The 24,310-nt window shown below is 35.2% G+C and overlaps 1 protein-coding gene across 1 annotated transcript; it reads right to left on the bottom strand.

Moving 5' to 3' along the window:
- Nucleotides 1–859: 859 nt before the first annotated feature.
- Nucleotides 860–23,310, bottom strand: LOC306851392 (TLC domain-containing protein 2-like). The gene is made up of 4 exons (XM_079387584.1): nt 22,776–23,310; nt 22,360–22,442; nt 20,194–20,276; nt 860–3,213 (listed from the first exon to the last, which is right to left on the bottom strand). The coding sequence occupies exons 1-4, from the start codon at nt 22,952–22,954 to the stop codon at nt 2,824–2,826; spliced, it is 735 nt and encodes a 244-aa protein (XP_079243710.1). The 5' UTR covers nt 22,955–23,310; the 3' UTR covers nt 860–2,823.
- Between the last annotated feature and the right edge of the window lie 1,000 nt (nt 23,311–24,310).

Genomic DNA, 24,310 nt, shown 5'->3' with positions numbered 1-24,310 from the left:
CAACTGGAACCAAGAGTATGCATATTGAATTATATTATTTTTGTTGTATGTTGTTATATAGTAGGCTATATGCATTTTTAGAGCCCAGGCTACTGAAGTAAGCAATACTGAGTGAATTCGGGAGTTTATTTGGAGCAAGGAGTGTTTGGTGGTTTTTCTTGCACTAGAATGCCTGGAATGGCTCCCTATAAGCCCTCATTTTACTATTTACTTCTTTCTTTCTTTTATTATTTATTTATTCTTCTGTCGTCAAGTCCACTGAAAATGACCGAGTTTTTTAGTCTTTGGGTTGTCTGGTAACCTGCAAGGCTTGATGCTTAAGGTTAATTTGAGAGAAAACCTAACAATAGACTTAAGTTGGACTCCAATTTTTGTCTAAAACATATTAGGCTACTTGGTCCACACACACACACACACAAGTAAACAAAAAAAAAACAAGTATAACTACATTAAAGTTGTTTAATGCTATATAAATCATAAATCTTAATTTAAATAATAAAAGATTAACAAATTATATTTTATAAAGTATATTATCTTCCCAACTTCTCAAAATAATAATCTCAAATAAAGCGTTAATGTTTTATTTCATGATTAACAATATAAAGGTCATATACAAATAATTTTGATATTAATTACAAAACAATAATTCATCCAAACAAAAATAAAATTATGCATTTTAGATACAATTGTTTAAAACTTAAATTAATGATTAGGGTAACTAAAACAGCAAGAAAACAGCAAAAAAAAAAAAAAAAAGAGAGGAAAAGACCGTTTTCCTTTTGTTGTGCTCTCCTGGGGGAATGGGCATATATATATATATATATATATATCTTTTTCCAGCTGTGATTTTTTTCTTTTTAATTATGGGTTTGGAAAACACTGCAACACTATGCTCAAAAAAAATAAAAAAATAAAAATAAAAATCAGATCCACAATACAACAGTAGCGTATCTCTCACCAAACACAGTACAGAACTGCACTCTCAAGGGGAGGACAACTGCATTGCTGAAATGATCTTTAAAAAGTTGTAAGTCACATTGGTTTTCTCAAAAAATTTACACATTTTTCTTTTTAAATACAGATATCAGTTACTTCATTAAGGAAGCACATACACAAGCACATAGACTCAATATGAAGCTGCCAATAGTAAAAGAAAAGAAAAATTAACCATTTCAGTGCATGTTTATTTTTCTATATTTCACTTGCTTTCAAGTTCCTGTATTAATTTTAACAAGAGTATCTTTTCTCTACTTCCTTAATTATTAATCCCTCTTACAAACAGTAAAAATAAGGAAGGAGTACACCAGATTAAAACTTAATTAAACATTATGAATAAACTTTGGTGCTTTGAAAAGCTAGTTTTGTGGCACAAGTCGGTGATGCTACATGCGGTTACAGTGCGTCAACTTTTCCACCAGACAGACAGGCCACTCTTGCCTATAATTCAATTATAATCCGAATTCAGTCTACAATCTCAATGGCACTGAGTATATGAAATAAGGCTAAACAAATCAATGCCTTTACATTAGTGCATCTGACTAAGACCGTTCTTTGTTAACCACAAACAACATCACCATTCCATCATCCATTTTGCTCTTTAAATTGATTTTTTTTTTTGCAGTTTGCCTCCAACCATAACAATCAATGATATTAAGTACAAATAAATTACAAATATACAAAATAAAGCAATAAACAAAATTACAAAGCTTTATGTAAAAAAAAAAAAAAAAAAAAAAAAAAAATTCTGTTCAGCTCATTTAAAGCAATATAAGTGCTGCTTTAATCATCTCCTCTCTATAGATTAAGTATTAGCTTTAGCTAACATGAGGTCTCTGTTGTGTGTAGTGCCACCTACAGGCATGATTTGTGCAATGACAGTCCTGTCAGATCTCAAACCTCACATGCATTGTTCTGTTTCATAATAAGAAAGAGCAGGAGTGTTTTAATCCTGATAGCCGCTGACTCCAGCATCAAAATTCAGATTCTCCGCAACTGATCAATCGAGAATAGTGGTATTCATCCACAAGGTAAAACTACAGTCATGTTTAACAAATTAAATTCGACCCCATCCAGTAGTGAACAGTGGGCACATCCTTTCCACGGAGACTTCATTCATTATCACTAGTAAGTACAGAGAATTTAAACTAAAAACAATCTCTAATGGAATTCCATCAGATTTAAAGAGACAGTTCTCCCAAAATTGATATATCTGTCATATGGCTTCAAAAGTTACAGTACTTTTATGTTGTTTTTGGAACATGACAGTCCCAATCACTATTCACTTACATTGTACGGAAAAGAGCAGCGAGAACATTGAACAAAACATCTCCTGTTGTGTTCCACAGAGGAAAGAACTTTTTCATTTGAGCGAACTGTCCATTTAAACACTATGTAGAATTAGGATGATACTGCTACAAGCTCATGAGGAACCCATCTTTATATTACATATACATAGTCCCCCCCCCCATTTTTTAATCCCACATATGCAGTTCCTATTTGAGCAGATTACTTGCTTACATTTAATAGATAATGTATACATTACATGGGGTAGCATATGATTTGATAAAGGTAAACAGTTACAGTTCATTAGAACTTATAACGTTTTGAGTCAGTATTTGAACATAAGGTTGCATGTGTAAATATATATGACATCCATGTCAGACATCAGTAAACCTGTGACAACAGCCATCATAATCTTAGCACAGCTCGAGGTCTTTAAAATGACAATAAGGTTGAAAGGAACTTTTTCCCCAAAGTCTGGGAATGATGGCAATGAGAGCAGATTTGGTTGGAGCTGAAGCTGGAGTGGGAAGAGTCCTCTTCCTACATTTCTTTCTCCTTCTCTTTCCTCACCTCCATCTCACGACTGGACTTCATGAAGTCACTTCTCATCAGGCGGTAAAACAACACAATGTTCATGACGGTCATGATGGCCAGACCCATGCTGCCGATGGTGTAGCTGACCAGGGGTATGAGGTCACGATTCAGCACCAGCCAGCGGGTCATCCAGGCCAGAGTGTTGATGCGAAACACTACATAGGTGCCCAGGTTTATCATGCTGTTGACGCGGTAAAATGTACTTTTGGCCAGGCTGGCCATGCGGAGCACTTGCCTCAGGTGCAGAAAGATTGAATTGATCTCCACCAACAGAGCCACCACTGCAAAACCCACATACCGATAGGTCAACACAGAGATCCCGAAACAGGTGATCACCTGCAAACCAAAGAAATTGAGTTTCATTAATAGCAATGCACTAAAACATTAGCCAAGGAAAACTTTAAAGGAATAGTTCACCCAAAAATGGAAATTTTTCATTTATTATGGATAGAGGACTCATTTTTAAAGAAAGTTAAAAACATCTTGATGGATTTACTACAAATGCACAGTTATTGACTATACAAGACGGTAACTGATGGTCATGGACGGGAGTCGTATGCATTACTTGTGAGGTTTTTATCAGCATTCTGATGGCACCCATTCACTGCAGAGGATCCATTGGCGAGAAAGTAATGTAATACTACATTTCTCCAAATCTGTTCTGATGAAAACAAACTCTTCTACATTTCGGAGGGCCTGAGGGTGAGTACATTTTCAGCAAATTTTATTTTTTGGATGAACTATTCCTTTAAGATAACTGTGCCATTTTCAGCTTTCAGCTAAAATGCAAATCAGGCAGAAAAATGTGAATAGAAACAGTTACTTTAACATTCAATAAAAGAAGAGTGTGAACTGCAGGTGTAATTGGCTCTAATGATGGGTGATACATTGACAGAAAAGAGGTTGTGTTTGCCCATGTGAATATTCAGTGCAACATCAAGCAAAACCAATGAAGGAAGAGGAGCTTCTGTAACTCAAGAACATGCCACATTAATACCTGAAGCAAAAGAAAATAAGCCTTTTATTTGTATATTCTTTTTGTAGGGGACACATGTGCTAATATTAGAAAAAAGCCAGTTGGGGCCAGATTTATTTGAGATCATTGTTAGTATTCTGGTTTCTCCATACCTCAGTGTCTCAGTTTGGAGTTTGTTTAAAGTCAATTGCATTGAACAACACATGCATACTTGTGCTATTTTAACATCTATACACATCTGTGCAATATTCTCAAAAATATATTTTAAATTATAATATTATATTCCTTTGTTTCCAGAATTTTTGGTTGCATTTCCACAGATGCCCACGAATTTTAAGTTCAGTACATTTATTATATTATGTATCCAATTTATTCAATTAATTCAATTTTTCATTGTAATAGGATTTCTTAAAGCATTTTAGAAAGTCATTAAGTTTAAATAGGCCAGTTAAGCCATACACAGACTAATGTGCTTAGTTTCAGCAGCAAGTCTTTCGTCTTCTCAACACTAATCTGCTGTGAAGTGACAAACAAATGAGCGTGTGTTTTGTATCATCTGATAACAGCGGAGAGAGGCTGAGGACAGAAATACAAAGGCTCTGTTGATCAGTCCTAAACGCAACATGACAACAGTCAAAGCCATCACCATGAGTGACACTAATCCAGCTGGAGTTCTGTGGTTCAAACAAATCTAATGGGTTTGGTCAATATTACTACCAATAGAGCGCAGTGATTGTGACCTTGATTCTGGAAGTATTTTATCCGTTAATCAATAAGCATTTATAATAATTCTTAAATAGAGAATACTAAGTCTTGAATCAACCCAACAAGCTCTGAGATTAAGCAGTGCAAAGAAAAAAGAAATCTTGGTTTAAAAGCACAGAAGTATGTGAAAATTGTGACTGAATGTGTATGTGACATCTCTTAAAATAAAAAAGTGGAACAATATTGAACTTATATGTATTTGATAAAGTAAAAGTTTAATGTGTTTTTAATCCATTTTTATCCAAAAGGAAATTGAAAAATTTTTATGATCTTCCACTAGATGGCAATCTATGCCTAACATTACAAAAACACAGCAAAAAGTGCATCGATTAATCTGAACTGGTATGTCATCAAAAGCTCATGCTTACAATTATTAATGCAAAACTAATACTGGAGCACTTAGAACCATTATAAAACATTTTTCTTTTGGTGCCTCTTATTCCCATGAGTCACTCACTAACCAATATAGATAGTCAAATATAAAAACAAATAAAAAGTATTTACTAAGTTATAATTCTAAACTTTACACAACTTTAATTTATATAATTTAATTGAAGTTTATGAAACATGTACATTGGCAGCTGTCAGGTATGATAAGTCTTAAGCAGAGCGCAAAGGTGCAGTTACATGACCGTGCGGCACTGACGTGATATAACTTCTTTTGTAACAGGACATAAATTCATTGGTTGCCCACATGAGTCTGTAATGCAACCCTGTTCACATGACACCCGGCTGGACCTTGTGGTGAGGAATGTCACAGCTATAAGGCCAGTACTGTTATTCACATTAACACTACTGACACATGCCTCTCTCAAAAGACCATGGTGTGTGTTTGAAGCAGGCAAGTAATGTATATTGGCTTTTAATAGCTTGAAATCCAAACATACTTCTCTTTATAGCAAGAATGCATCATGTATGCTCCATTCATAAAGCAAAGCATGACAAAAGCTGACCATCCATCCAGCTATGTAGACTGTAAACACTTCTGAGTTTGTTTAACAGTGTCTAAAAGAGGTCTACAGCAAATAGTGACGCTGAAAAATATTTCTGAATTTATACAAAGCAATCAAATGTCCAAAAAGAATACTAGTCTATTGGTTTAACAGGACTGTTAGCTCTGTAAACATGATTTCTGTCTGTAAATTCTTCTCTCACTGCAGTGAAGGGCCTGTTTTAATATGAAGACGCATGATTGATTACTAAATAAGATTTGTGTGTCCTCAGTCTCATGACTGAGAGGATGTTGACCTTTGGCTAACACTTTGTCTTTCCCTTGGTGAGGTCAAGATCTCTACTTACACAATGCTTAAGCTGGATAAGGCTCTGAACATCACAAACAACCCTATTATCTTCAGGAGACCCTATCCCTCCTTCAGAACATGGAAGTGATAGAAGCCTGGTGAATGAACAATTCATATTACTAATCAAAGTGAAATGCAAACAAGTATTATCTTACACTAAATGAGGTCAACAGGTGTTTCGCAAGTCAAATATATAAAAAACAAACACTCAATACAGTACAATTTCTAATATTTGAATGCCGACTGTAATAAACCGATAAAACACTCTTTAACTTCTGTCCCGGCCTTGAAAAGAACATAATCATTGACAGGAAACGAGCAAAGTCGTCATGTCATATACATCACATAACATGTTGCTTTATGTTAACAGATATGTTCCTGTAGCTCCTTGCGCTCGCAACGGCAAGGTCATGGTTTTGATTCTCAGGGAGCACACATAATGATTAAATGCATAGTTTATAGTAAATGTATACTTCTATCCTGTAAAGATGTTTTAAATTGATAAAAAGTAACAGTTTAGACCTTTATAATGCTACAAAAGATTCTGATTTTAAATAAATGCCATCCTCTTTTCTATTCAAAGCAGCCTTCAAGAGCATAAGCGATACTGATGTATATAAAGACTTGAAATCTTTACAAGCTGCTTGCATGAAATGCTGCGTTGCGAAAACTAACCAATTCCAGTGAACACAAAATACTAAAAGCTAGTGCTGGGGGATAAACCGGTTTGAATTACACACATAGTATGAATTTTTTAAAAACCGGTATACTGGTACAAGTGGCTAAGCAACGTAGACAGCGTCGTAAATTGAGAGGGGATCCCTGTTAACTGCATACACTTCTGAATAATGGTTAGAAAACTATTAATAACACACAACTAATTCTTTAACTGGCCAAATAAACCAACTGTAAACGGCCGTTAACAGAAGTTAAAGATGCAAGAGACTCAAAGAGGTGAAAAATACTGTACCATACACAGCAAGATCATGGTTCGTGATTTGCAAAATATTGGAAGAAAATACTAATGTCAGGGTGAGGGGTTTATATGAATGCATCTCTGAGGGGAACTGACTGTCTTCAAGTTTATAGCATTTTCTTTTCATCTTACCTCCATATAATATATATTATATATAATGCATATTAATGTAGGATTTAAAAGCGCAGCTCTGCTTTGTTTACAGCAGTAACTTGACTGCTGCTCCATAAGCGCCACCTGCTGTCAGTCTCATTCAGCCTGTCTGCTGTTTTTGTTTTGTTCAGATATGTTTTATGTAGCATTATTTCACAAAGCTAAGGTCAGAACATTCTGTCTTTGCTTTAAAGGAATGGTTCACCCAAAAATGAAAGTTACCCCATACTTTATTTACCCTCAAGGCATCCTATTTGACTTTCTTCTTTCAGGTGAATCCAAACAGAGTTACATTTAAAAACGTCTTGGCTCTTCCAAGCTTTATAATGGCATAGCATTTTTCAATAGTCCAAAAGAAGTCAATTAAATCACATCCATCCATAATAAAAAGTGCCTCACACGCCTCTGGGGTGTGAAAAAAGGCATCCTGTAGCGAATCAATGCTTTTTGTAAAAACATTCATGCCTTTTACATATAACTCAAGCTTTTAAATATAACTCCAATAGAATTTGTCTGAAAAAAGAAAGTCATATATACCTATGCCTTAAGAGTGAGTAAATTATGGGGTAATTCTCATTTTTGGGTGAACTATCCCTTAAAATTTTGAAATGATTCCAACCTAATTTACTTCAAAAACTGATCAAGCAGCACGATATTATCAGGCCAATATCGGAATCGGTCGATAATGGCTTTAAATGTAAATATAATATCGACATTGGCCGATAAGAAAAATTATGCCAATGTGTCTTACCGATAAGAGGAATACATCAACTCACATGTGCTCAAGGTGTGCTAGCGATTAGATCACGTCAGCAGTGTGGCTCATTCTTGAAGCAAAGTTTTGCCTGAATGATGATTAGATTCACTGTTTTGGATCACTGCATTTAATCTGAGAATGCATGTACAGAATGATACATTCGGTGAATAATAGAGGAAACAGTAATAGCCATAGACTGTAAAAAAATGACGCGTCTCACGTTAATTATAGCTTTTTTCAAATCTTCAATACACACAGTCATTACAAATAAACTTCATTGTTGATTTAATTATAACAAATAAGTTATTGTCAAAAACTAACCAAAATTAAAAAAGTACTTGCTTATAATTTCTGCACAGTAGAGACTTGGTGTTGTTTCCAAACAAAAGGAAATATATCGGCACCAGCTATCGGCCAAAATGAGTTGACAAATATTGGTATATCGGATATTGGCAAAAATCCAATATCGTGCATCTCTAATCATGATTAAAATGCAGTGGTTCTGCAACAGTTTCATGCAATCTGATTCATATAAAGGTAAAGTCAGGAAAAAACAATGATAAACCATGAAACGGTCAGAATTTTTCCTAAAAAAATGCTCCTTTCAAATTGCTATACAAATAAATATTACTTCACAAAAAAACACATTAATCCACTCCAAAGTAATGCTGCAGACACCAACATACAATCACAGTGAATCTGCATTAGCAAGATTATTCTCATAATCCATCTGCAGTCGTGCTGAAATAATCTCATTCACTCACACACACAAAGACCTAAAGTTGCTAAGACAAAGCATGGGAGCAATAAAAAAAAAAAAAAGCACACGCTGATCACACCTCAATAATTTTGCTGTTTACAACCAAACTAATGCTTATTTTCAATACAATTATGCATAAACAGCCTTAATGATGCAATAATAACATCACATTAGCACATGCCTGCTGGTTTGCTCCCCTGTTGTAATTGTAAATATACAAGTCTGTGTGTTTGGTTTCATAAACCTCTCACTGTGGGGACAGTTATCATTAGTAGGGTCTCTACTTTCTCTATTACACACCAAAAAAACAAACAAAAACAAAACATGGCAGACACAGAAATGGCATTTGGCATGGGATCAGAAAGGCTCTCCCTGGGGAATGGGATGGGGGGTGGTAGCAGCACCAGTCTCAAAACAGTTAACCTGGTTACAGGTTAAACTCGTCCAGAACGCTTTGCCAGCAGGCCCTTTTGAGCAGCATGTGAGGAATACTGAAGCTCAGTGAGAAATAGAGCACAGATGCCAATGGCTTTAGACCACATGAGGCGATGAGAAAAAGAGCAGACAGGTGGACTAACAGAGAGGACACATGCTTCGTTGAAGATAAACATGAACACACACACACACACACACACACACACACACACGAAAGCATTCAAAGGATAGTTTACCAAAAAATTTAAATTCTGTAATTTTTAAGTCGAAGAATGGTCACATTTACGATGATACAAGAATAAAAACACCATAAAAGTGGCCCATACAAATTGTGCACTATTTACATTACTTTTAAAAAGTTTGGGGTTGACAGATATTAATTCAACGACAGTATAAGTGATAGTAAATACATTTATGATATTACAAAAGATTTTTATTTCAAGTAAATGCTGCCTTTTTTTTTTTTTTTTTGTTTCAATTCAAAGGACCCTGAAGAAAATATACCACAGTTTCCACAAAATGAAGCAGATCATCTTTTTTCAACATTGATAATAATAATAAGAAATGTTTCTTGATCAGCAAATCAAGTTTGTGTGATAAAGACTGGAGTAACGGCTGCTGTAAATTACATTAGAAAATATATTCAAATAGAAAACAGTTATTTTAAATTGCAATTATATTTCAAAATATTACTTTTTTTTTTATATATACTTGCAGCCTTGGTGAGCTTGGGAGATTTCTTATATGATGATCATGGTTTTAATTTCTGAATTATTTTTATTTATTTTATTTTTATTTTATTTTTTTTGGTTAGCTCAGGTCATATAAAGTGTAATGTGGTGCAACTCCCCAAAACATGATAGTTTGTAAAATATTTTACCTCCAGTCATTGAAAAATGAATGTAAAAAAGTTGTCTGGAAAAAAAAAAAAGATTGAGAAAAAAATAAATAAATAAATAAATAAATAATAATAATAATAACCTAAATAATGGATAACCTAATAAGCTAAATTACAAGCTGTTCCTCACACAATACGATCATATAAATGGTGATTAAACAGCAGAAGTGTTATTTTTGAGTGAACTATGCCTTTAAGTGTTTTCTATATAAACACATGCAGTGCAGCGGGTCTGTAAGGCACATCCTCCAGATTCCAATCCCAGTATAAAAACAGACACAAACACAGAAAGCAGATCCACCCATTTAAAGATATCTGAGACCGAGGAGGGGCCAGATGGTGTGTGTGAGAGAGTGAAACTGGGCTGGGACATGAAGCTGAAGGTGGAGTGGGTATGTGGAAATATAACACAAAATAAAGGTGTTGAGAGGTGAACTCAAAGGGTGTGGCACAGTTTGAGAGGGAAAGAAAAAGGATGTACTATATGAATGTGTGATGAATATTTGAGTGTGTGTTTATGAGTCCAACATTTTCATGAATCATTGATGATTTTTAAGGGCGAGATGAACGTTGAGCTTGGTGAATCTTGAACATACACAGCATTTTCGCAATGAATTGGTCATCGATTAAGCTAAATTATGAATACTACAATGGTTTTAATGTACTTTTTATTTACCCATTAAGGTCCCTAACAAAGGCTGCCACAAACAATTGTGCTTTGTCTTGTGACTAAGAGAGTGTTAATTACAACAATTCAATTGCATCATTTATAAAAAGCCCCCATGTGAAATACAGTAGTCAACATTCGAAGTGGATCAAAAAAAGTTCACCAATGTTGTCCTAAGACAAAAATGCATTTTGGTTTTAGGACAACTTTGATGAAAGGATTTGATCCACTTCAAATGTTGACTACTGTATCTTACTTACTGAATCAAACATTTTCAGTTGCAAGGAGTAAAAATGGCTTTTGGTTGAATAAACTGTTTGTTTACAAGTTTAAATATTGACCAAAAAAAATAAAAATTGAGATATATTTTTCTTAGCTATCAGTTTATCATATCATATTAAAGAGGTGTTCATCGTGTTTTTATTTAATTTCTTTTCGCCTGACTGACTAAACAAAATATGAATAGCAATTCTAAACCACCTATGCTAAGCTAATTGCTATGCTAAGTAAATGCATTAATCTTTAGTGGCCAGATGAAAATGGGTCAATAAATAGTTTTAATGAAGTTCTAAAAATAGATACTGAAAATGTAAATGGATAATTGCAATGGAAATCCAGACTATTGAGTGTAGGAGATGCTAACAGTCTTTGCCCCTTCCCCTCTTGTAAAGGATAATGAGGAGCGTTGTGGAGATGTTTACGGAGTTGTGGTCAGGACAAAGTCCACAACCTCACCCAGAAAAGACAGGCTAAACATGACCCTGAGGAAGGCAGGGTTGTGTCAGTAAAACCCTGGTCAAAGAATAACAGGACCCACACACTACCAAAAACCTTTAAGCCTTGGGATTGGTATGATTTTTTAAATGTTTCAAAAAAACAACAAAAAAAGCTGCATTTATTTGATCAACAATGAAGTAAAACAGTAATATTGTGAAATATGATTACAATGCAAAATGTTTTATTTAAATGCATTTTAAAATGTAATTTTTCCCCGTGATGATAAAGATGAAATTTCAGCAGCCATTGCTCCAGTCCTTAAGAAATCATTCTAATATTCTACTTTTATGCTCAAGAAACATTTCAGCGCTACTTAATATTTTATTTGGAAACCATGATACATTTCATCAAAACTCTTTAACTGACAGAAAGCTTAAAATTACTGTATTTAATACAGAAGTCTCGTGTTTTTTTAACATCTTGTGTTAGTTGTACTGGTTACAGTGTTGTCATGAAGCCAGTGAATCCGGAGATTTTGGCTTGTGACGTCAGAGTTCGCGTTCTTTTCAGACTTCTGATTGACCAACATGGCTTTACGGTTAGGGTTATATTGTCACCTGTTGGTATGGCATGCTGTTGACCGCACTTTATAGCATGTTTTTGCATTTCCATGTGTTGTTTTGTTTATAAAAATACCCGTGTTCGTGAGGACTAGGCCTTAGTATAAATCAAAATAAACAGAACAGGAATAAAAATAAACCACATCACTACTGATATAATAAATTTGATCAACTGAAAAGGTCACACAAAGATCAAACTATATTTAAGCACAATAGCGTTGACAAACCCCCTCCCATTGATGACAACCCAGCATTCATCATTCGGGAGCCATGCGTTGCATCATTTATACACCCATGCACAACACAGTTTCCGTGGCAACCAGACACATACTATGGTGGTGCTCCAGAACCACTTTGAGTTACTGACTGACACTCGAGGCATTGAAACGCTCTGAATCGAACAGGATTGTGTGCCTTCAGGCCTTAATCTCAGTACGGTACACACTGAACCCACCACAGCAACTATTTGAAAGAGATTCGAGGTTAGCAGCATTCCTTTGTTTACTATCGTCACTCACATCAGAGTGAAATTCACCTACACTTTCAACTACTTCGGAAAAATATACGTGTCGGATGAAGCTATGTCATACTTCAAGGAAGTTCCATTCAAAAAAAAAAAACAGGCGTGTCTATTTTTATTTTTTTTGGTTGCTAGGAAGACGGAGATCTTATTTACAAGTGGGTTGTTTTGTCCAAGACAGCATGTCGTTCTGGAAGGTGTGTTGGAACAAGTACAAATGGAGGTTTCTTATGATGGGGAAGAGAGAAAGACTGTGAGTTTTTTTGGTCTACAGGTGATGGAGGAAATTTCAAGGGGGTTTGCATTCAATGGCATCTCGACTATATGGGTCCTGGAGCATGAACATATGTGGACCAGATGTCTCTGCTTCTGTCTGGAAAATGCTGAATGCAAGCTGCAAGAGGAGGAGGGATCCAGCCACAAATACACTAGACTCTGGAGCCAAAAGTGGTTCCCTCGCTTGCACACATTCTTTCACTCTCATTCCTCCACTGCCTCTTATTCTTTCCATTTCCCTTCCAACAGAACAAAGCTGGCTGTTAACCTTTGACCTACTGTTGATGTATGCACGCTACATTATCATTTGCTCTATAACCAATAATGCAGGAACAGCTGCTTAAGCCAGACTGTGTCGTAGATATTACATATTAGTCGGAGGGTTAATTTTTTTGCACAATTATTGCAATACAATTTTACAATAAAATATTACAAAAGAATTTGCTGTTTACAAAAGGAATTACAGAAAATCAAACATACTGTCATTGCCAAGAGCAAAACAACTTCCAGGTAAAGATATGAGGGAAATAATAATAATAATAATAATAATAAAACAATAAAAGAAATTAGAAAAAGTAAGAAAAAGAAATAAAATGCATAGCCGAGAGCAAAACAACTGCCAGGTAAAGATATGAGGGAAATAATAATAATAATAATAATAAAAAACAATAAAAGAAATTAGAAAAAAAATAAGAAAAAGAAATAAAGTCAGGTCAAGACATGAGGGACAAATGAATAATAATATTAAAAAGTAATAATAATAACAATAAAAAAAACAATAAAAGAAAGAAAAAATCAAATACATAGCCAAGAGCAAAACAACTGCCAGTTAAAGACATGAGAAATTTTTCTTATAATAAGACAATAATAATAATAGAAAAGAGCAATATAATAAAATAATAATAATAAATCAGACTAATTTCAGGTTCATTATTAGGAGATGTTTACCTAAGACTAGGGCTGCCACTAATGACTATTTTTATTTCGATTAATCTATTGACTAATTTATCGATTAATCAATTAATCTAAATGATAAATTTCCCACAAAAGTGTCAACAATTTTACTTAAGAATATTTTATTTAAAAAAAGGATTTCATAGAAATCTGGATTTCATTCAGTTGAACAGAGTGCAAGAAGCAAGTGTCCATCTCATAGTCCAAATCGCTGAAATCAAAGTTCAGTATTATAGTGTGAGAATGACAACACATCCATGTGTTCTAATCTACTAATAATACAATTATAATAAAAAAAAAACAGTGGTATTTACCAGAATTTATTTAGGAGAAAAATGTAAATGTGTAGTATTTCTGAAAAAATAATAATACTTAAAAAAACAAACAAAAAAACGATCAATTAATTGGAGATACTTTTGATTATTAAAATTAATGGAACCATTAAAATGGAATCCAGAATTTGGTAAAGATAAAACTGTAAAACTCAATTAGACAGGCTTTTTGATTAATACAATTTAATTTAACCATTAAACAGCATATACAAAAATGAAAATGGAAAAAATTTAATTTGGAAATAAAACGGATTTCATAGGGCCCTATAATTATAATTAACTTTTTTGTGGTAATAAAAATAGATGTTAGTGAACAGTAGCCTTTAAAATGACTTAAAATACATATATAATAGCAATGAGGCAATAATTAGTTCAAATAAAGTCAAAAAGAAATCATATGGTTTTATTGAACAAAACTGTTAAAATATATAATGTATTAGAAACAATAGAGCTAATGTCGATTACGCATTACAACAAAGGCCTGTAGGGGGCGCCAACGGCGACGATTGTTTTTACATATTACAGTGCGATCTAACCCTTGTTTAATCTTGACCAAGCACCATTTAATTCTAGTGCTGGACCAGAATATTCGATTATTTGTATATTCGTTCGGTGGGTTGGCATTCGATTTTCAGTTTTGAGATTTGAATATCCTTTTTTTTTTTTTTCTCGAACACCTGGCATGCCCTGCGAAACGGTTCTCAACTTGTCCGTCTGGCTGAACATCTGCACCAGCAACAGACCGTTCGCTTCTATTATGAGCGCGCTTGCCGCACATCTACATTTGAAATAATGAACTTAAGCGGGCAAAAGACGCGACATGTGAACGGACCCTCTGCTATCACAAAACCGAATGCGATGCATGCATTTTCTTTCTGTCAACTGTCCGTTACCCCGCTTTAATCCGGGACCTCTCAATTTACTAATTAAGCACTGGGCTACCTTATTAAAAATATTGCTCTTAACAGACCTGTGTGTTTTGTATCACTAGTGCAGTGTCCGTTCTCGGAGCATATAAGCCCTGTCCGCGTGAAGCGCGCCGCTTCGGCTCGCGCTGTTCTGTAGTTTATTAACAGTTTATTAATTCTGAACGTGTCGTGTGTCCATATTGCACCAAAATGCAACACTGCACTCCCTTAGGTCTGCAGCAACACACCCGCCACGTGTGAAGTCATTGGATGAACGGTTCTCGACACAATAAAAATGCAAACAGACAGAAAGACGCACAGAGATTCCTGCTTTTATTAGCGAGAAGAATATGTTCAGCTCCCTCCCTCCGGAGCTTCGAATATTCGGTGTTGATTACTACCGAAGCTTCGAAGCTCAAAAAATGGTATTCGGACCAGCCCTATTTAATTCAAATGGCCACTTAATCTTTATTTTGCCCATTTCTTTAGCTCAGAAATGTTATAGCAACTGTAATAAAATGTATATATGGACATCAAAACGTGTAAACTCAGAATGAGGGTTTGAGTTTTTGTAAATTGTTGTAATATGCTTTTGACTCGCAAATGTAATGCTCAGTTAACTGAAATATGCAGCCTGCAAATGCGACGTATGCAGGCTGCAAAAGCAACCTCCGGAGGATGCAGCCTTCCGTTTGTGAAACGGCCATGGAGTTTGAGTTGGAGTCTCCACACATACAAATAGTTTCTGTGGCACTACTGTGAACGGAGCCGCTGTGTGGCGCACATACTTAACCTACACGCATGTACATAATTAAAGTGCATACACTGTATTAGAACTGCATCACATATAATTATTTAATTAAATCGTAGTGTTTGTGAATTCACAATTATGCTTAATTATTATTTTTAAATGGGTTTAATGTATCATGCAGCCTTGGGAAATAGTCTAAAAATGGCCGTTTCTCAAATGGAAGGCAAATGTAATGCTCAGTTTACGGAAATAAAGCAGGCTTGATAACGTATGCAGTGTGCAAATGTGACCTCCGGAGGATGCAGCTTTCCGTTTGAGAAACGGATTTGCATTTTAACTGCACCACCGTCCAATAAGCTACATAAAAATGCAGAGGGACATTTAGTTTACAACACAAATTTCTTCAGTTTCAAATTTTATACTGAAATCATCATCGAAATTTGCTATAGGCCAAGCATTTTTTTCTTTTACAGACACAACCTCCTTGAGAATGTCAGGTATGTGTGGGCTGTTTTCTTACTACAGTCGACTTGTTTACCACTCATGTTGCTGACAGGTTTATCCAGCGAACAGCAGCTTGAACCAGTCAGGGAAAGCTGCAGGTTTAACACAGCAGAGCTGGATTATCAGGTTCTACAGAAAATGCAGGGGGGCTGTAATTGAGTTTCCTGGCAGGAAAACACTCAACTGCATCACTTTATCTACTGAGTAAATTCTGTCAGTGAGCAAATACAATCACCTCAGGCCTGTGTGTTTAGGTGAACAAAATCACCCTGCATGCCAGACTCTTGCCAAACCATCGGACTCCCCCATTGTTTTGTATTTTTCCACTGATTCCACCTCAGCATGAATGAGAGTTAATACAAAAATTATCATCTCAGCCTCCTGAGACTTAAAGGCTTAAATTAGCAAACTCAATTGTGCTAAATGAACGAGGGATGAGAGACATTTACTCTCCAAAGCAGCATTTCTGAGAAACTGCTTTAAAGAAGGGTTGTGGTGGTCCAAATGCCAAAAATGTTATTGGGTTAGAGTGATGCTTTCCACAGAACCACGTCTGGAAACTTCAGCATTTGCAAGTGTGACAGCCAAGCAGTACAACCCACAAGCCAACCAAACCAGTTGTCGCTTCTACTATATTGGTTTATGACAACACAACTGGGTTGATAGTAGGCCTCACCATCAGTGTTTTTCCACCACAAACTATTTAAGCAGTAAGTGTTTCCATACATGGACTTCCTTTTCACCTCAAATCAGACTCGTTTTTATGTACACTACCTTTTGTTTGGATGAGTAAGATTTTTTTTTTTTTTTTGCCAAGTGTTTTTTTCTTTTCTTTATTCAGTAAGATTTTTATTTTGAGAGGAAATAATACTCTTATTCAGCATTTAGTATTTTTGAGATATTTATGATGAAATAAAGGTGCCTTGGTGAGCATTTGAGACTTCTTTCAAAAACATTCATAAATAAATCTTACCGATTCTGAACTTTTTAATGATAGTAGTGTGTATAATTAAAGCATTAATTCTGAATGGAAAACTACACAGAATCTGGCTAGGGTGGCGCAAGACGCCCACACTCATCTTGATCACATGATCTTTCAATTAAAAAAAAAAAAAAAAAAGGCTTTCCCACAGACAACCCAAAAACACCCGTAGACAGTTCATAATGGCATTTTTGGTGTGGCAAGACAGACGTTCAGTCCAACCTAATCCAACAACAAAAAAAAGGCTTTTATTTTTTGACAGGCTACATTCTGTTCAAACTGAGCACATCTAAAACAAAGCTTCTCTTATTATTACAGTTTGGCTTATGATGTAAACAGTGGGGAAGAACGGAGCGGGGTGGATATGAGAGGGTCTGACAGTTTCTCACAGTGTCATTAAGAATCTGGCAGCATGTTCCTTCCAGCCACTTCACTGAATGAGATCAAGAAAAGAGGGAACAGCAACAACAGAACCACAGAATGAAGCTGGCTACTTCACCAAGTGGTGACGCCACAGAACCCCAAAAGAACCGAAGCTCAGAAAACCTGCTGAACTCAATCCAAGTGTCCTTCTGCGTCCATTAAAACAGAATACACTGCCTGTGATAATCTGTTTAAGTACTGAGTTAATGCAAATGATTTGTTCAAAAGGCCTCGCTACTGACTTGTTTATTTTACGTATCTAATCTATTTCAACAGTTTAACCTCTGTTGACCTTAGCACCCCACCTTTTTCCAAAAATATGTCTAACCACAAACATGTCAAAGACAAGGTGGTCAGACAGGTTGGACTATTTGAATACACTGAAAAGGTCCTGAATCAAGTGTGTAGTTTTATTAGACAAATGAGTAATACAGAAACCACTTTTGGAATGATGTTACTGTTTACCATTACAACCTCCGTCAACTAGCCAGTGGCTTTCTTTGAATTTTTATTATTTATTGTACTATTATTTCATGATGATATATATGAAAACTATTCAAAATCTTATTTCCGCAATGCAAAAGTAGTGATATATCATGTCAATTACTAAATATTTATGAAGTATTCTTTGAATGATTAAAAATCATCATAAATCAATAAAAAAAAAAACTTTTATTAGAATGTATTAGAATGTAATGTAATGAGACTTTTGAAATTAATTAGAAAAGAAAAGAAAAACTGAAAAAAGACAGACGTCTGGAACAGTGGCAGCTGCTGGTCTTTCAAAGAGGGGAAGCTCATTTTCGGCCTACATCATAAAAATTGTCCATTTTATTTATACGTAAATTCTGCCATTGTGTGCAGTTTGCTAGCTGGCTAGTTCACTGCCTGGCCTACTGTATGAATGAATGAATGAACAAACGATCTAAAAAAACATTAAACTCGATGGAGGAAATGTGGGAATTAGGTTAAACTGAAACAAGGAATGTGGTGTATAATGGTGTGAAATGTATAATGAAAATTGGCCAGCAATTTCGCCAAGCAAATATCAAGAAATAGGTTGCAGCAGTTTGTCTTTTGACTACACTTGCAAAATCCACTATGGGACTGAGCTCGAATCAGTGTTGCCAACTTCTTTCGATGGAAAGTAGCTAAAGCCAGTTTGAAAAGTCGCCAGATGACGTCATGCGCTAATTAGCATATCCATTACGTCATCGCATCATTTTGCCTTTTACATTTGTTTGTCTCTCTGTGCTCATACTGTATTTTAATGCAGCCAAATTCTCAATAAAACTGTTTTCCTTTATATATTTTACTGTTTATGTTGTCAGTAAACGGGATAAATATGAAATAGTGACTGAAACGCAGCCCTTTAAGAATACATAACAGCTCTCCCTCCCAAGAAGTTAGTCTGCACAAAAATCCTAATTTATAATCGAGCCGTCATCTGATTAAATCAAATAATACATACAAGATAAGACAATTCCTGTGCTGTGATTTCGGCTATATTTGCATGTAAAATTAGAGAAGCAACATAATATCTATTTGAACTGAACGCGCTGCTCCTCTCAGCCGCTCACTGAACAGAGAAAGAGGTGCGTGCACGCTGACCTCGCGTCGTTGCGGCAGTACCAGTGATCACAGAGACTCGCTAAGGTTTGTCAAAAAAGTCGCTAGATTTGTCGCTAGTCACTTTTGGGGAAAAAGGTCGCTAGGGTGGTCTGAAAAGTCGCCAAGTTGGCAACACTGGCTCGAATAGCTTCAGCATCAGCGACTTCTTATAGGACACAATCGCTGTCAATCAAAAGGAGATGCAGTCTTTCGACAAACCCTCCTATATGTAGCTGATTCTGAACGAACTCGTCTCTGAGATGAATGTGTTCTAACGCATTTTTAATCAATAAAATGTTAACACAATAGTACATGTTTGACCATTAATTTTTTGACATTATAGGGGAAGCCCAGCTTCCCTTGCAGTCTTAAAGAAATCCCCACTGGTCTGGAAGCATTACAAATGAAATTTTGGAGGAAAATGTGCCTAATTGTCAAAAGAAAATCCAAATGGTTCTAAAAAAAATTTGCCTTTAAATTTGGGCATGTTTCATGATTTATCCATATGTGACCCTGGACCACAAAACTAGTCATAAGGGTCAATTTTTCAAAATTGAGATTTATAAATCATCTGAAATAATCTGAATAAATAAGCTTTCCATTGATGTATGGTTTGTTAGGATGGGACAATATTTGGCTGAGACACAACTATTTGAAAATCTGTAATCTGAGGGTGCAAAAAAAAAAATCGAAATACTGAGAAAATCACCTTTAAAGTTGTCCAAATTAAGTTCTTAGTAATGCATATTACTAATCAAAAATTAAGTTTTGAAATATTTACAGTAGGAAATTTACAAAGTATATTCATGGAACATGATTTTTTACTTAATATCCTAATGATTTTTGGCATAAAAGAAAAATCAATAATTTGGACCCATACAACGTATTTTGGGCTATTGCTACAAATATACCCCAGCGACTTAACACTGGTTTTGTGGTCCAGGGTCACATATAGTCATAATATAATTATTATATATTTTCTCCAAAAATATATAATAATTTATATGTATTTGGCTTTGTGTCTACTCACCACTACATGGTGGAAAAGGAGCTCCCATGAATGACTGATCTTCTGATTGAGAACCAGATCAAAGAAGTCATATATAAAGTACCCTGAAACACAAAAATGCATATTAACACTACGTCCAACAGTGGATCATTCAACAGGTTTTTCAAGCAACAGACCCCATGACAACAATTGTGTTGGTTACCAAGAAGTCATTTCTAGAAAGCTATTTATAGCCATCTCCCAATATGAGGGTCTCCATGGAGACTGCATTTTAGAATGGATCAACAGCAAATGAAGCTCAATATAGGAGACCTCATTAATATAAATGTACTGATTAGTATTTTCAACATACACGCCCATTTCCCAATTCCATTCGTTTAGTTCCCATTACACTAATAGCAATGTTCATTTTCTGAAAACAAGCATTAACATCTCAAAATAAACAGATATTTTACTGAAAAAAATTAAATATTTTCTGTGCAAGATGAACGTATGAACTCAGTCCTTTATGTTTTGTCTATTGAGGCATATTAGAAGCAGGTTTATCTCAGACTTCCAAGCAAGACCTTAAAAAGCCACAATTTTAAGAGCTGCTGAGTTATAAATTGGCTGATGTGCATGTCAAACCCATGTGCCTTGCAGTTAATATTTTATGGGCATATATTATGCAGAGATAAAAGTACTGAAACATTTTCTGTAAAAAAAAAAAAAAATGCTATAAAATGTAAGAGAGCATAAAAATGAAAAGTAAAGGCTCATTCATAAACAGTCATGTGACTTGGGGGTAGCACTCGTGCCTGGGACGGGTCATAAAGGCAGCCATTCATTCTGCAGCTATAGTTGATATTTCTGCCAAATACATGTGGGCTTCCTCCAAGTATTTAAAATATCTCTAGTATTTTCCATTTTGAATGAGAATTAGCCTATCAACTTTTTGGTTGAAAAACATTGCATTCAACTGTGCGGCATTTAAGAGTGATGCAAAATAATCACATAATGCACAAATAATAGCTAATAATACAAGAGGAACGACACGCAGCCGATTTCTGTGATTCTGGATGTTTTGAGGTAAGTTTCATGTCACAGTTTTATTACTGCAATGCAATGTAAAAAACAAAAAAGAACATTACTGTAATGCAAAGAAAATAATATTATTTCAATTATAAAGTATTAATTCATGGTGTCACTGTCATAAATTTAACCCTTATTGCTGTGCTGAAGATCCTTTGACCAATTTGGTGTATCCAGTCAAACATTTCTTGTACAGTAAATCTGTTATTATGCTATATAATCACAAAATCTTGGGTTCAATCTTTTTGTCAGGTTTTCGATTCATTTTTGGAACTGATTGGTATTAGGTCTCACTCATGCACCTCAGATTTGAGTAGAAAAAAAGCATAATTTTGGGATAATAATGTGGCAATGTTTACTCAGACACGCTTATATCAATGAGGCCTGTGATTAATCAGTTCCAAAAAGAAACACAAAACCTTTGCGAAAGAAAACAAGTCGATAAAAAGATTAACTTTAATATTGGGTAATACAGCATAACAAGAAATTCATAAGCAATTTTTAAAAGGCTGGTTATTTTTGAACAGGAACACCACAAGTAACAAGGTGGGGGAAAAATGTACAAAAATAGTCCAACTTTTTTTTAGGAAGTTGTTAAACCCTGTGTGAGCAAAGTCAGTAAGCTTTAGTTCAATGTGATAACATCAAGCAGCATTTTCAGGAAAAAGAAAATCCTCTCCAGGTCAACATGACCAGAACACAGCATGAGGATTAATTAATGCATATTTAAAAAATATATATATATTAGAATAATACGAGACTAACCACTGATTATAAATGCAATTTAAAAAAAAAAAAATTGGCTAGGCTTCCAGGATATACTTTAGTCATTAGAATTCAGCAACATAAGCTTTAGTGTCAAAAAAGTCACAATGCAGAAAAAAAAACCTGTTCTAAAATAGCCTTATTTTGTGGGTGAAATATGCCCTGGACGTGAGATTTTATTGGATTTCCCAATCCATCAGTAAGGTTAAGGTCACCTGTCAAATCTAACCCACTTACATCCATTTACTGAGTGGGCACTGTTGCACATGACAGGAGCTCGTCTACATACCTGCTCACTGAAGAAACCACATAACACCGTAAAACCCTTTTATAATAACGCTTTATACTCACCGATTGATACAGACACCAAGGCGTGAGAGAAAACGGAGTATGTTTCTATCAAATCCTCAGCCATCTGGGGATGCATGAAAAAACTACAAACACACACGTTATACAATCAGGGAATTGCGTTTAAAATGAAAATACACAACATTTGTGAAAGATGTTGGGTAGGTGGCACATTAACTTAAATCACAAACGTTCAAATCTTCAACTGACATGAACCACTGGGGTAAACGTGTCGTCTGTGTGCTGGTTATCAAATAGCCATATCTGTTCAACTACATCCGTTCAACATAAAGAGGAGAAGAGTTTACAGCTGGATAAAATTCTCAAGCATCTGATAAAGACATCAAACAGACAGGAATATATATATATGGGTGTGTAATGCATTCTCCATGCACATGTGTGGGAATTCTGACACTCACCAAAGCACAGACCACACTCCAGTTAGGAGGCTGTGCACGAAAGACGTGGAGATGTTTTTCCATTTCCAATCGTTCCTCTGAGCTGTCTCGGGAACGGGAAGTTTGCCGATCCCATAGTTTACTAATTTGAAAAAGCCTACAGAAAATCCAGTGGTCAAAATCACTGAATTCAACTCCATATTTTAAGCGCGCGCTTCTGTCTTGTTGTCAATACCCAAATCTCTCGCGCCCGTCTAGACCTAGACCCGTTACGCGTTTTATCTGTTATTTAATCAAAAATGCATCCTGGTTGTTTGTATTTATTTCATTTTCACTTTCAGTAATGCAAACATATACGACTGTTGGTAGAGTCCTTATATAATTCAAAATTGCTCGATTATTCTATCTTTGTTAATGAAAGAAAACAAAGCTCTTTGTTTCAGCGCTCGGTTTGTTCAGTCCGATGTAAAGCTAAGGAGACACTGGTGGCTCAGTTACGAGCGGCAGCAAATAAATAGTAGCTCATGTGTGCGTTACAAAAGCCTGACGCTTGTGTAACTTTTTCTCTTTTACAATAACCAGACAAGAGAATCCCCGCCCAATCATCGCGAGGCGCGGTTGAGCAAATGGGTTAAGACGGGCGTGTGTTTCTTAACGTCTATGTCCCGCCCCCCATGTCAAAGTTGAATTATGGGGATTTCGTAACTTGCAATTTAAGGAAGAAGGGGGGAAAGCTGTCGGTGTCTTCAACTGACGGACGCTCAGATTTTATTTTTGATGTGCCATTGACATTCTCCAGCCTCTGAGATAAAATAATTACATTTACCTGTAAATATAATTTAATTACGCATTTACGTATTCAGGACAATAATAATAATAATAAAATATATTTTACACCAATATATATTTTTTAATTATTGTTCTTCATGTAGTAAATCGTTGCTGAAGACATCGAGTTCACAGCTGTGCTGCTCAACGTTCAATATAGTAATAATAAACTAATTCAATAATGTTTAAAATGTCTTTTCCACCAGAAACTGATTTGAGATGAGGTGGACATGGCATTTATGTGATGCATATGTGTTCACATTTGGACACATTAAACTACTGATTCTGAAAAGCATGTTAATTATTTCTGAACCAGTGGCGTCGAGCGACATCTCGTGGGTCTCTTCTTGTAAGATATGTATAGCCGTTGCACAATATTAAAAGTACTCAATATTTCAGTAACATAGCCTATTAAAATATCACAATTTGAATACAGAGTCAACGAGTCAAGTTAAAATTAAAATTCTATAAAAATTTACTCTTTAAACCTGCATGACAATTCTTTCTTCTGTGGAACATAAAAGAAGATATTTCGATTAATTTCTTTCCACATTAATAGAGGTCCTTGCTCAAAATTGTTTGGATGCCAACCTTCTTAAAAATATTTTATTTTGCGTACTGCATGGTGCATGGTTTGGAACGACGTGAGGGTAAAAAATACTTATTATATAATTTAACTTATTTTATAAGTATAAATGTACTAGTCACTGAAAGAGTCCTTAATGATT

The sequence above is a fragment of the Barbus barbus genome (genome assembly GCF_936440315.1).
Source record: "Barbus barbus genome assembly, chromosome: 31".
Lineage (NCBI taxonomy): Eukaryota > Metazoa > Chordata > Actinopteri > Cypriniformes > Cyprinidae > Barbus > Barbus barbus.
Note: the sequence above shows the minus strand (reverse complement) of the source record. Positions and strands in the feature narration are given on the sequence as shown.